Genomic DNA, 13,412 nt, shown 5'->3' with positions numbered 1-13,412 from the left:
CAGGGAATTGTCTCATTGGCAAGCCGTATGCCACCTTGGATCCTGGTATCAATTTTAAGAGCAATGAAGTCCTGGGCCCTATCTATTCTATAGCATTTTCACCATGGTCCAAGAGGCTTCCTTTCCTCTGAATAAAAAAGACCTGTTTCTATGATCTATTCCTGATAGAGCAGATCAAAGATGGGAACACGCAAACATCGATTGCTCACCCCAGTCAATAGGGACAAAACCAGAAGTGTTGAAGAAAGCAGTTCTCCCTCTGACAGAGGTCATGACTTCCTAGTTGAGTAACTTTTGTCCAGAAGTACAGGTAGATGCTTCTCTGGAAAGAACCAGCTTGTACTGAATGATACCTATCAATTCATTGTTCCTGCAAGAGTAGAAGCCACCTCCTGAACTCAAAATACTAACATGGAAGGAAAGAAACAGCTCACACACAGATGGAAATGCCAGAAGTACTTCAGCGATATGGTAAGCCTACTACTTATTTAGAAGTGCCGTAATCAATCTGATATACCCCATTTCCCCCACAAACACCATTGCAAGCAAAGAATAAGGAGAATTATTTTCCTCAGATTGCCTTCTAAAACTGCTTTCACCTATACAACCAGTTTAAGTTATTGCTGCTTTTCTTCTCAACGTGGAGATGCAGAGAACCTCAACAACCCTCCCAGAGCAGGACTCCAGCCTAGCGCTCACCTTCCTTCCTTTAGGTTCTGGAAAGAGAACAGGGATAATTGCAAACCCTTGTAATTGGAAACCAGGTCACCTATCCATCAAGCAGAAACAACAGTACGCTGTTAATAGCTTCTCTCTTTTTTAGATTCAAAAGCAAGCTTGTTTGGGGCACTAAGCTGGCAATATCCAAAAAGAATAGCAGTTACTTGCAAATACTCTCTGCCATTGAATTCTACCTCCTGCAAATACTGGAAGTAGAGAGTTTCAGGAGCTGTTATTCAGTTTCACCACTGAAGACAGTTAAAATTTGCAGTAACTGCCATTCTTCTAGACACAAGAACAAACAGGCAGGATGTTTCCAGAGCACTGAGATGACTGGAAACCCAGGTCTAACCTACTGGAAGAGACAGTGGCTGCATAAGGAGAGAAAACACCTATTTCTGAATTTTACTGCTTACAAGTCATCTCATGCAGGACTCTAGCAAGAACAAAGACAATGTTCTCCACCACCCCTTCCCTAGTGACAAGGGGTTAATATCTCCATCCCACCCCCCCCAATTTCTGAAGTTTGTTGTAAATAAGATGCTATATCTTTGCTTCTTACGTTCAGTTAAGCCGTTCTGCACACAGCAACTTCTCCCAAGCCATTTAATACAGCAGTCTTATCAGCAAGAACCAGCTTTGGCTTTGTAAGGAAAATAATCAGGTTATATTCACTTAGTCCAAATGTATCTGCTTTAATTTGAAGTATATTGACTTGATAAATATGTGTGAATGTACAAGCATTTCACAAATACAACTGCGTTCATGGAGCTGTGCATTATATAATTTTTATGTATTTAACTGCTTACAAGTGCTCTAGATAGTAGAGCTTTTTAAAAAAAAATTCTATCAAAAAAAAAGGAATTGGTGTTTGTGAAGCCAAAATTTGTCCAAGTTCACTTAGAGGAGATTTCTTCTGTAAATAATGAATTCACACCTTAATCACTCTATTTTCTGCAACTAAGTGCTCAGATAAGCGCTCCCACCACTTGGACCATTGTGCCAGGAGTTCATTCTGCATCTTCCGCTACGCAGCACAGGACCAGGGCCGACTCAGCCAGTGGGAGTTTGAGCAAGATCAAACACTAAGGAGGAGATCTGTGCTGCACTGCTTTTCTGGCATTCCTCCCCCCGTTTTTTGAAGTGGAGCGGAAACTTTTTCTTAAATCAAATGAACCTGAAATGTACTTACAGCCCTTCCTGAACACCACTTCAAATAAAAATGCCAGCTTCCAGGCTCTGATAGAATGACAAGATACTACAAACAAAAACCCCTTCATACAAAAAAAACACCATAGCAACAAATTTCAAGAGCAAGAGCAGATGTTTTTCTTGTCCTCTGAGTCTAGATCACAAACTGATTAAACTGATTTTGTTGTTTGCTTTTTAAACTAGAGGGAAGGCATGCGTCTTCTCACTGAAGGGGCAGCTGCAGCATCTCTTTAAAATATAGCCCCAGGATTCCATTTCTCTATATAAGACCATATTTTCATTGACTTTAAATTCTTAAGCATACCCACTCAAAACCTTGTTCTTTTCCCCTTCATAATACAAATACACTTTTCTGTTGAACCAAGTCTATATCGAATATCAGGAAACGGTACCGCACACTGACAATGACATCGGGAAGTAATTAACAAATGCTGACTTATATCCTGTTTTCATACAGCACTCACAATTCCAGAAAAATGAAGGTAATATTCTTATCTCCTATGGTCTGAATTTCAGCAAGCTAGAAAGAACACCTGGGAATGGCAAAAAAAAATAATACACCAGCACTTTTTCAGCACCTCTACAGGACTATATCGTGTGCTGTGTGTCTTCAATTATTTCCCAGGAATCTGTTATCAAGTTTAGAATTTTACTTATACTTTAACTCAATGTAGTGATCCTATTATCCAAGATTTAACCAAGTCAGATCACAGTTAGGAGTTTATAGATGTCAGTATGCATTACCTTACCTAGGAGTAAGGGACAAACTAAATCACTTAGTTTAATAAACTGACTGAAATGAAATCCAGGAAGTTGCTCATTAAACAACAAACTCCATATACAGCAATACAGTCGGTGATGGCTTATTGTTATTTTTCAATGTTTTCTTTTAATTCTACTTCTGCAACTAGCACAGAGCTGGGGAAAAGCATTTCAAATTTCACACTCACACAGCCACAGGTCTTTTTCTTTCAATAGTTCATCTGCAATTTCTATTTGATTTTCATATAATCATCTACAGAAAACTAATTACATAGCAACACACATCTGACATTACTTACGCTCTAGAGATTTGACAGTGTTACTTTTGCTTTGTCATTGAAAAAAAAAACCCAATAAATCACATTAATGTTTTCACTGCCTGAAAAATGCTTATACTTAAAATGAGATTTATTTCATTTTAAGATAATATCAGCTGAATTTTCCATGTTCCTGTTGCAGCAATCATCTTACCAGGTTTTAGGATACCATTAAATCTCTTCGGCACAAATAAGAAGTCCGGTCTGTGGGTGGACATTCCTCATTGTCCTGCTAATTCCAAGGTGATCTGATCTGGTACATGGCTAAGAGCCCTTCTTAGGGAGACTTTTCCAAACAGCAAGAACAAGCTGGCATCAGAGCTGATGATCTCCCACCATTCTAGCGTACCAGGCTCCCTGACCTCAGGGTAGTCACCTTGTTCACCCACCCTCCTCCCAGGATGCCAACTCACAGTGATCCTAAAAAACATAGCAAAGCTCCTTTCCCCCAGCCTTTTGCTGGAGAGAGAAGACCATTACTACCCAAGACAAAAGGAGAAATATACTCTACTTTAATGGCCCATCCTTTGGTCTCCGTTTAGCGTACGGATAGCAATTGATTCTGAGAAGAGGAGGGGAGCAGCTGGATGAAAACAGGGACACTGCAGTAGGGTCACAGAAAGGAGTACACCAGGCTCGATCCTGAACTCAAGACGGGGAACTATTCAGTTGCACAAAGCACCTACAATTGCAATTCTCCTGGTCAACTGCTCACCGCTATGCAAACTTTTCCAATTTGAATTCCAAGCCTGATTATCTCTGCCTTTGTTAATTGCCCTCTCGAGCTAACCAGGCCAGTACCGAGGTCCCCATGCCCACACAAACACACGCTGGTGGTGGCAGGTTGCAGGCAAACTCAGCGGTTCACCGCAGGAGCTACCCACAGGAGCACTTAACGGGAAGCATATCACTTAAAGCATATTCTATTTGCATTAACCCATTAGCTTAACAGAGAAACTGCTGTCAGCATTACGCAGCTCGCTAACTAGCAGGGAGTACTCAAGCACGCCATGACAATAACCCCAGTGGTATCACAGGTCTTTGACCACACCACATCTCAATGCTAACTGACAATATTTTGATAATGAAATTAAAGAGTGACAGCATAAGCAACAGGACAATAAAGCATTCATTGTATCATAACCACAAGTCATAAGGGAAAATACATATTGGTTCTCCCACATACGCAAGAAAACATTGACTTTGTACAAAGTCATATTTTTGAAAAAAAAAAAAAAGTTGATGTGTGGCATATTTCTTCATGTGGATGCCTTAAAAAGGAATTTGTATTTAAGTTCACTAGTCATTTGCCATTTTCTCCTTATTTGCTGTGGATCTCCGCAATACCTGAAAGCACTATGTTCTTCCAGAGTCCCATTATAAGAAAAATTCAATAGATTACTTACGCATTAGGTTGTAAATGTGCTTTTCTGCAACATGTTCCGTAAACAGCTTTATAAGGTCATCTTTTAAGTCTCTGTTAAGCTTGGTTTCTATGTAAAATTTATTCTGGAAAATAAGACAGAAATTTTCAAGTTTGTTTTTCATAATAGCAAATAAAGTAAACTTACTTTTTCCCTGAATAAAAATAGTTCAAAATTTTCAAGTTCTAGAATATTTGACCTGTAAAGTGCCTCCTTGGTGACTGCATTCGTATTAAATAGAACACTCCTGTACAACAAAACTCTATGTATCTAAAATTAAGAATGAATATAGTACTATTGGTAACAAATCTACTTACATACAGGCATGTATTTATTTTTTTTTTACTGTATCTACAGATGTATCTGCATATGGATCCAGACTGGGGAGTTTGCAGAAAAAAAACACTGTATTTTAGAACTTTATAAACACTCTAACACCAAAATAGTGCTGGACATCATGTTTATAACAAAAGAAAACATTTTAACCGATGTCTAGAAGTGATTAAGCCATTAAAATGGGTATGTTACAATTATAAATCATCAGTAAAGCTATCCACTTCTGTGGTTCATCAGTAATCTCAGAGGACAGCTACTCAGGACTAATCATCTGTGGAAATAAGTGATATATACGAATCTATAAAAAACTGAAGTACACTAATTTTTTTTTTGTATTCACTATTCACTCATCTTGACCCACTCAGCATTCATAATAAATTTAATTCTTCAGCCCTCAAAGGAAATTCTATTCATGAGTTCCTTGAGGGCCTCTACACCTTATGTACTATTTGGTGTTATCCCTCAGTTCCCAGCCTGCAATTAATAGTAAGATTTCTTGTCTGTATTTTATTCATACGTGGGTTTTAAATGCTGGGAAAAAAAAGACTGTTTCAAGATAAATCTCCTATCGGTACAACACTAACTTGGAAGCAGAGCAACTGAATTCATCTGGACAACTTACGTAAAAGAGTTAAACAGGTACTATAACAGAAAATCAACTTAATCAAAAATTATGTACTGGAACACTTATCTGAGAGATTTACTAGAGAAAGGGATATCTTAAGGGAGAAGGGTTTTTCCGCATTTTAAATCAAGTCGTTCTCCTATTCGCTAAAGCATTTAACAAAATTGGAACAAACCCTCAGAACACTATTAGAGCAATTCTTACATTTTTTTGTGAAACCCATTCTCTTGGCCATTACCATAACTACACACACACACAACATAATAAACTATCCATGCAGAAACCACTTAAATTTTCAAGGCAGGCATTCAGCAGCAGTTATTTACCTTTAATGAAAACTGAGCCTGTTAGAACAAAGGCAATCCAAGGGCTGAATACATGCCCCTGCTGAAGTTAGACTTTGTTGCAGTGATGGACAACAATTGTAAAAAAAGATTCAAAAAAAAAAAGTTAGTACCTTCCTACTGCCATTTCCCTCCCTGAAGCTCTCCTGCCTGCAGAGGTTTTGTCAAGGGCTATCACTCAGTTGTTTGCCCCTCCTGTGGGCCTATTCTTGAACAGAGATTGAGGGAAAGGCTCTGCACACAGAGTAACCTGTCTTGTAAGAAACAAACTTCATTTGCACTATTTTTGTCAATGGTGAATTGCTATTGGAACAAAAAGTCACAGCAGCTGAAGATACACACCTTTCTAGGAAGTGTTGAGTTATAGACCATACCACAGTCTTTCCTCAGACCTAAACCATTTCCACCTTGAGCGTCCCGAGCACATACTGCCACGTACCTACTGGTGCAACACACAGGAGCGACCAGAGCATCCCAGCACGAGGCTACTGACCCGAACCAAACCTGGCAACGTCAAACCGTTGACTCTTATGAGTTCACAGATGAGATGCACCCAGCTAAAGAAATAACTTACTCTGTTCCTTTCCCAGCCTCAAGACCTTCTTACCTTAAAAGCTGCTGGCAACAACATGTGCAAACTGTGATGCTTCCTTTTGTTCAAGAGTTGGAAAGACTATGCCTTAAGTTGTATAACTAGAAAAGCAACAAAAAGAAACCCCAGGAGTTTCAAGCTGAAGAGTTAGAATACGGTACTTATACACTGAACAACTGTAAAATACTCTTCATGTGTGCTCACTTGGGAACACCTTTCCAAAAAGATGCTACACTTGCATGAATTTAAATAGACAACATAAAATCATCTAAAATCAAAAAATCATCTAAAATAAGTACTTCATTTCTAATCGACAGTGCTGAAAGGAGATAGCAGGAGAGCTGTCACCTTCACCATTCTTGTTAGTGGAAAACCAAGACGACTTTCTGTATAAGATGTCACGACCTAGGCTGTACCAGTATTTCTGGAAAAGAATACCAAGTCACCTAAAGGTCTAACTGACAGGTAAAAGGTAAGCAGATACCGATACCTGAGAAAGTCCGATATAAGCATTTCTACTACAAACCACCACATCATAAAGCAACGTGGCAAATGTTAAAAGACATAATTGTGTTAATATTATCAAAAGGAGAGCAATAAGTACTTGAAAGAGAAAAAACGGTATATAAGAGTGCTCATCTCAACCGCATATATACATGCACACTATATTTGTGTATATATTTGTGTATAAATGTATTTGTGTGTACAGACACACACACAAAATGCCCTCTAGCTGATGAGCAATGAAGCACAATACCACCCAGTAAGAACAGTCATATTTTAGAGGCAATGAAAAATTCTTAACTGTCTTAAAACCACAGTGCTCACAAATGTTAGACTCATTTCGTGCCACAAGATAACAGATTTTCAGCTACACCTCTAAGTACAATTAACAATTGAGAACCTATTAAAAAAAGTATATCATCTAAATGCCGATATTAATTTTTCTTGATGTGGAAATATATTTTTTTTTATTCATTCATCTGTGCAGCATATGTATAATCTGTAAGCATCCAGAACAACCTCATTTAGATTTACAAAGCAAACAGTTATTCCCCAGGAATTATTTTTAGGAATAAAGCACTGTGTGCTAAACTGACTTCCAGCTTAATTTGCTTTATCTGAGGTTACTCCCCAGAACTTTTGAAGGAGCTTAAACCCACAGAATTTTGGAGGGACAGACGTGCTTTGGGCCTTCATGCTTTCTTGAAAATGCCACTGCAGCAGCATCAGACTGAAAAAATCCATCACCACGTGGAGAAGAAAACCACTAGTGCCCCTAGCAAAAGGAGGAAAAAAGAAAACTCCCTCAATTGCAAAGTCAGCACCCACTCAACCATCACTCCAGGTAACCCTGAAACACCCCTTGGTCACCACATACAAGAAGGTTAAGAAAAAAACCTTTCCTGTATTCCCACCATTCACACGCAGGAACATGGTTTGGAACACACCAGGAAAAAGAAGAAAAGTGCTGCTGTGCTGCTGTTGATACCAAAACACAGCAGACTACGCCTAAGGCAACGTCTTTTTTGGCCACCAAGGGACAAAAACATGTTCCAGTTGTCCAAAAAACCTTTCCTTGGCCTCCTCAATTTTTAAATATTTAAATGCCTATTAAAAGTTTTCCTAAGCAGCAATATAATTATCCTTTCAGAAGAAAATTTATCAGTGCAACTCGACAGTCTTGGAAACTCCTGATTAAAGTAATCACATCCCTACCACAAAAGGAAAGACCTGCCACCTCTGACAGAAAGGCAGAGTTCAACAATTTAGTCCACTTAAAAATACATTGAAAGTATCTATTAAAGTAACTGCAAAGCTGTAATTTATATGGTAGATAATTAGGCTTTCACCTCTTGCAATTGTTTTTTAATTGTATTTTCTTGCATAAAAATAAAGGAAACTGATGCTGCTGTATGAGAGAAAACTTGATCAGGTGCTACAACGTAAAATTGCAAGAGTGGCTGTGCATAAACGTACTTCCAAAGGCACACAGAAAAAAAACCTAAGAGAGAACATTTTTCATCCTGGCTTGTCTAGTGATATTTTCCACACCATGCACAACACTGATTAATAAATTATTTCAGCGAAAAAGTATGAGATTTAATTTGACACTAGCCTTCAAAACCAGCTATATAGCTGAGCCAAATCAGCACCGCATTTGGCAGCAAGAGGAACTAACACATGACCCACTAACTCTCAGGCCTAACTTGAATTAAGTCACTTAAGTGAGAAAGTGTTTGGAGGAACAGTGTTTCCCTGCCTGAAGAAGTCACCAGCCATGCTTTTAAGAAGCTCCTCCTTTAAAATGGTAGAGTACTTTCACTTTTCCTCTGAAATAAAACAAAATTACTGTCTAACTATTCATTTTACAGGTGTGTTTATTACTCATTAACCATTTTTACTACGTTCAGATACCAGACTCGAACTCTAAAAAAGAAACGATGGGATACAAAGCACACCTCATTTGAAGATACAAACACCACATCACAGCTGTGTACAAAGGAAGACAAGGTATAATTGCTGAACAGATTTCCATATCTGGCCATATAGCTAAAGCTTATAATGATAAAACCTGTCTGTTTATATGTCTATAGTGAACATTTTTTTAATGTTAGTTACTGCAATCTTAGTTGTTAAGGATGGCTTTTGACCTCTGCGATGGAGGAACCTCTGTGATAGATCTGAGCACTCAATAAAAGTACACACCTCAACAGCTTATCTCCATTTGGAAATGGGTATTAAATTATGGGATTGCTTAAACACCTGCCTGCAATAAACAAGTGTGCAACAAGCGCACACACAGGTGAAAAAATGGCTAGCATTTAAAAATAGAAGGCAACAGAGGAGAAAAAGCCTCTTCCTAGTTTTTAAGGCAACAGATCGATATGGTGACACTACCCTGAAAGACTGTAGCAAATCACCTGGTTTCAAGGGCATTCACTGAAACACAGGAGACCCTTCTAACAGATACTGCTTCCCAAACTTTAGGAAGCTACCAATGGGAACAATTCTGGGAGTCTGAGATTCATTTAAAAAAAAAAAAAACAACAAAATATTTAAACTGACTTAGATTTTAAAAAAAAAAAATTTCCCCAACAAATATTTCCTTTTTCTTTTTATTTATTTCTAAGTGATGCCAATACAAGGACGGTTTCTGGGAGAAGGGCAAATTTCGAGCTTAAGTTATCATCACCATAAAAAAAAGCAATAAAAGTCTTGGCACTTTGAGAAAAACGATGCAAATTATAAACGTCTTCAGAGGTATAGAAGACTTCAGAAATTACAAAATCAGGATGACAAACACTTATGGTTTCTGAACCTGCCGAGTATGCCTGAGAGTGCTACGCACATAAGTTTGTCTTCTTCCAGTCAACACTCTGAATTGCTTTATCAAGTGACACAGACATTTCCAAGAGACCTTTCCTTCTGTCTTGTCTGAAACTCTGCAATTTAAAGGCAAGAAGCAATCACCTTTGTAACCTGTCCAAACCACCAAGCCAATACATAACAAGCCAGTAAAATATCTTTGTTCAAAAAAGATACAAACAATGACCTAACTATTTGGGAAGACTTTTTTTTCATTCAAAACAAAAACAATTCACCCCGCTCCCAGGAAAGAAATATTAGGGCAGAAATCAGCTGCCAAACTCCACATTTAAAAGCACGGCTTCCCCTTCCTCGCCCCACACAGCTTGATCAGTACTGTTATGCGGGTAGCAAAACCAGGCACGAATCGTAAGTTCTACAAGTTAAAAATCATTATAGCTGCATTTTATTCTTTTCACTTTCAGTCAGCATCTTGCGTACGGACATACTTTATTTGAAAAGAATTTTCTAAAACTTACCATATATATGAAAAGAGGCACAATGCTCTGCAATGCTCCCATATACTGTCCAAGAGCTACGTTAAATCTTTCAATATAGAGATCTGGAGGGCTGGCCTGCAAGAAACCGTAAAAGTCAGGTTGTAATTTGAACAAGAGAAAGATCTGGAACAGTATGGGCTATGCTTTCATAGCAAACTCAAAAAACTACAAAGTATTTGATACACTACGTCCACACAAAGCAAGCCACACATCATTCCAGAGTTTCTGCTATAACTCCCTCCAGCAAAACCAGTTTTCTTCAGTAACTGGTTTTCGCCTAGGACTACGTGTCAGTGCCCAGCAAAAGGTGCATTCAGTAAGAAATAGATTATGTCTGTAGCAAACTAGCATTTAGCATACGCAAATAATAACACTTATTAAAGACCAGACCTTCTTTTTGAAAGAACTGTCGATGCCTAAAATCCATAACCACATTTCAGCAAGTGCTGTGGTGTGTGCTGCGACCCCCCTGCAGGCTTTTACTCTGAGAGAGCAGGGTAGCATTAAACTGCATCTGAGCTGGCAGCGGCTCATCCTCCAGCTCCAGGGAGCACTGTCCTTCACAGAAAACACGTTTCAGCTTTTGCTGTGTCACCTAGGGCAAGGCAAATATTCGGGGTTTTGAGCTGGAGGGACTAGGAAGCAGCATCTTCAGGTCAAGCTCTGCACCTGGCGTCCTGCGCCCCAGATCAGGCCCATGGAAATGTGCTGCAGGCACAGCATCGCCCTGCACCCCCAAGCAACACTCTGCTACACAAAACGTGAAGGTGCCAACTTTACGATAGGCCACGTAGTGCTAAATAGCACTGCTATTTTCTGTGTACAATACCATCTTTCCCAAAGCAGGAAATAAGGAAGCTAAAAAGATCTGTTCTGCAGCAAGCTAAGTTAAATTGAGACAGGAACCTGAAAAATGGGAAGCACTAACCTCTGTTTCTTTTCTAAATATTTATTTGGAGGGATGCAGGGGAGCTGCGTTAGAGCATTCAGGAGTGCACTTACACACCCAGGGACGGAAGCAGAGATGGAGTAACATGTTCCTCCACTATCCCCCTCTCCATCCCAACTCACCCCCTTACAGCGCTCTGCTTCTGGCCCAGCTCGCCTCTGCTTTTCAGAGGAGGGGGCAGGTATCCGCCCCAGTTCCTGCTGTTCATATACAGATACACACCTATACACAAAGTGTTCTTGCTAGTGAGAAGCAAAACCCTTCCCTTGCACTGTTTTCTTCTCCGACAGTGGAAAGCCAGAAGAGGATGGAGACCGCAGCAGCGACCGTGACCTTGCAAGAAAACGAGCTCAAAGATTCTTCTAAAGCCAGAAGCGTCTGTGGTGTGAGAAACGCTCAAGGCCAGCTGCGCCTCAACCACCTTATCAGAACTTACAGCTCTTATCTTTACAAAGCAGATTTTTCAGCCTTTATATGGAAATTCATCAGGGGCTCTAAGAGAACAGTTAAAATTTATGTTGACTTTTTGCTCTATTAAGTATTCTAAATTTATAAAAGTTTTTTTCCCTTTAAACTAGCTTCTTTTGCCTCCCTCGTTAATATGCTTAATGAAAACGTGGGTAATTTTCACAGCAAACACCGATACAGAGCAGACGTTTCAGAAAGGAAAGCAAAACTGGCAAAGGAATAAAGAGTGTTATTCCATATGCTGTTGCCAAAGGTTATATATGGTTATTCCTCATTTTGATCCTAAGTTTTTAATCTTATTGCAGATGCAGTTCTCAGGGGTGGCCAAACACATTTTAGTTCAAAATGCCAACAACGTATAGAAGTGGCTACGAACTCAAAGGGCTCCCTTTCATATATAGTTACACGTATAATTGGTTGCAAATAACATGCAATGAAATCTGCATTTCTAAACAGTATGTATTCCTGCTTCACTCCTTTTTAACCTCAACTTTAACCATGGTTATACTCTCTGATTTGCAACGGCTTGGTATACAGCTTCTAAGATTAAAGAAAAAGGAAAATTCTACTTCAAAGAACATGCCAGACAAAAGGAGACCACAGCCTGACCCAGGGCACCACTCTTCTCTCACTGACAGTTTGCACTTTTCATTAAAGCAAAACAAAAAACCTCAACACCAAAAAACACAGAGACAGAAGCTGTTTGGACAGTATGTGGTTCAATTTCATGAACACTATAGGCTACAGCGTACAGTCAGTCTGACACCCTTTTTACAAGGGACAGCAAGGATCGATAGGATCGATATCTTCTTCCACCACTGAAGATGAAAACTCTGCTAGTTCACATCACAATTACATTAAAATTAATGTTTTAAGAAGGAAAAACAAGGAAGGTATCCTAATGGAACAACAACAACAGGTATCGTAATGGAAGGATACCTGTTGACCACGACCACCACCACCCTGCAACCAAGTGGAAAAACAACTGCTCTAGATGAAGACAAAGCTAAGAAAAGTCCTGACAGCTTCAGGGGAAGCACTCACTAGTGTCAGGCAATAATCAGGCCTCGGTCTTAACCTCTGGAGTGCAAAATCACAGTGTTAACTGCTTTATCAGCGTGAGATGTTACCTTTGAGTTTTATTCTCCTGGTAGTGTTTCACATCAAGCCTCAACAGTCAAGAAACTAACAGGAAAGCACGCACTACCAGTCTCCTCCATTACTGCTTGGCTTGTAAGCTGACAAAAAACCCAAGCCAAAGAGAAATCAATAATGGTATTTTCACAACTCATCTATGAATTATCATAATCTGTGTGGGGAAAACAGAACCATCTGTTTTCTGTTCATTAGGGTGTTACTGTGTGGCTGCTCAAAACTGCTAGACTGAAATCAATTACTTGTTTGAGCACAGGAACTTTCTCTGGATCTCTACGTTCACACTAATACTACAGTAACTGGAGTGGGACTGGCTTTATATAAAACTACATTAATTTTATAAACTGAAAAGCACAGCACCAAATTCATGAGTAAATACATGCTAAGATTTTTCTATTAAGTGGCCATCATTAGAGAAGAAATTGCATTTAAAAATCCGTATTTCTTCAACTATAGCTATTATTAAAAAAACCAACAGTGCTTAGGCTGATATTTTTCAGTCTTGGTCTTAGTCCAGAAAAGATAACACGTACATTCAGCTGTTATAATTACAGGGGAGGGGCACAATTCAGCATGACATTTACTTCTTACAACCCCCCAGAAAATATTAAGTCTTTAAAAACCACTCCTATCTTACCT

The 13,412-nt window shown here is 39.1% G+C and overlaps 1 protein-coding gene across 2 annotated transcripts in view; it reads right to left on the bottom strand.

Annotated features, from left to right (window-relative positions):
• The window catches only part of CACUL1 (CDK2 associated cullin domain 1), a 52,907-nt gene that overhangs the window by 20,530 nt on the left and 18,965 nt on the right, over window positions 1-13,412 (bottom strand). Inside the window, exons 4-5 of one of the 2 annotated variants that reach the window (XM_063338191.1) lie at window positions 10,181-10,276; window positions 4,418-4,520 (exon numbers count right to left, since the gene is read on the bottom strand). In XM_063338191.1, coding sequence (XP_063194261.1) covers window positions 4,418-4,520; window positions 10,181-10,276 — 199 coding nt within the window. The remainder of the gene's footprint in view (window positions 1-4,417; window positions 4,521-10,180; window positions 10,277-13,412) is intronic. The other variant, XM_063338192.1, reaches the window with a different exon arrangement.

Source organism: Chroicocephalus ridibundus, chromosome 6, assembly GCF_963924245.1.
Source record: "Chroicocephalus ridibundus chromosome 6, bChrRid1.1, whole genome shotgun sequence".
Taxonomy (NCBI): Eukaryota; Metazoa; Chordata; class Aves; order Charadriiformes; family Laridae; genus Chroicocephalus; species Chroicocephalus ridibundus.
This window is presented reverse-complemented; position numbering and strand designations above follow the sequence as displayed.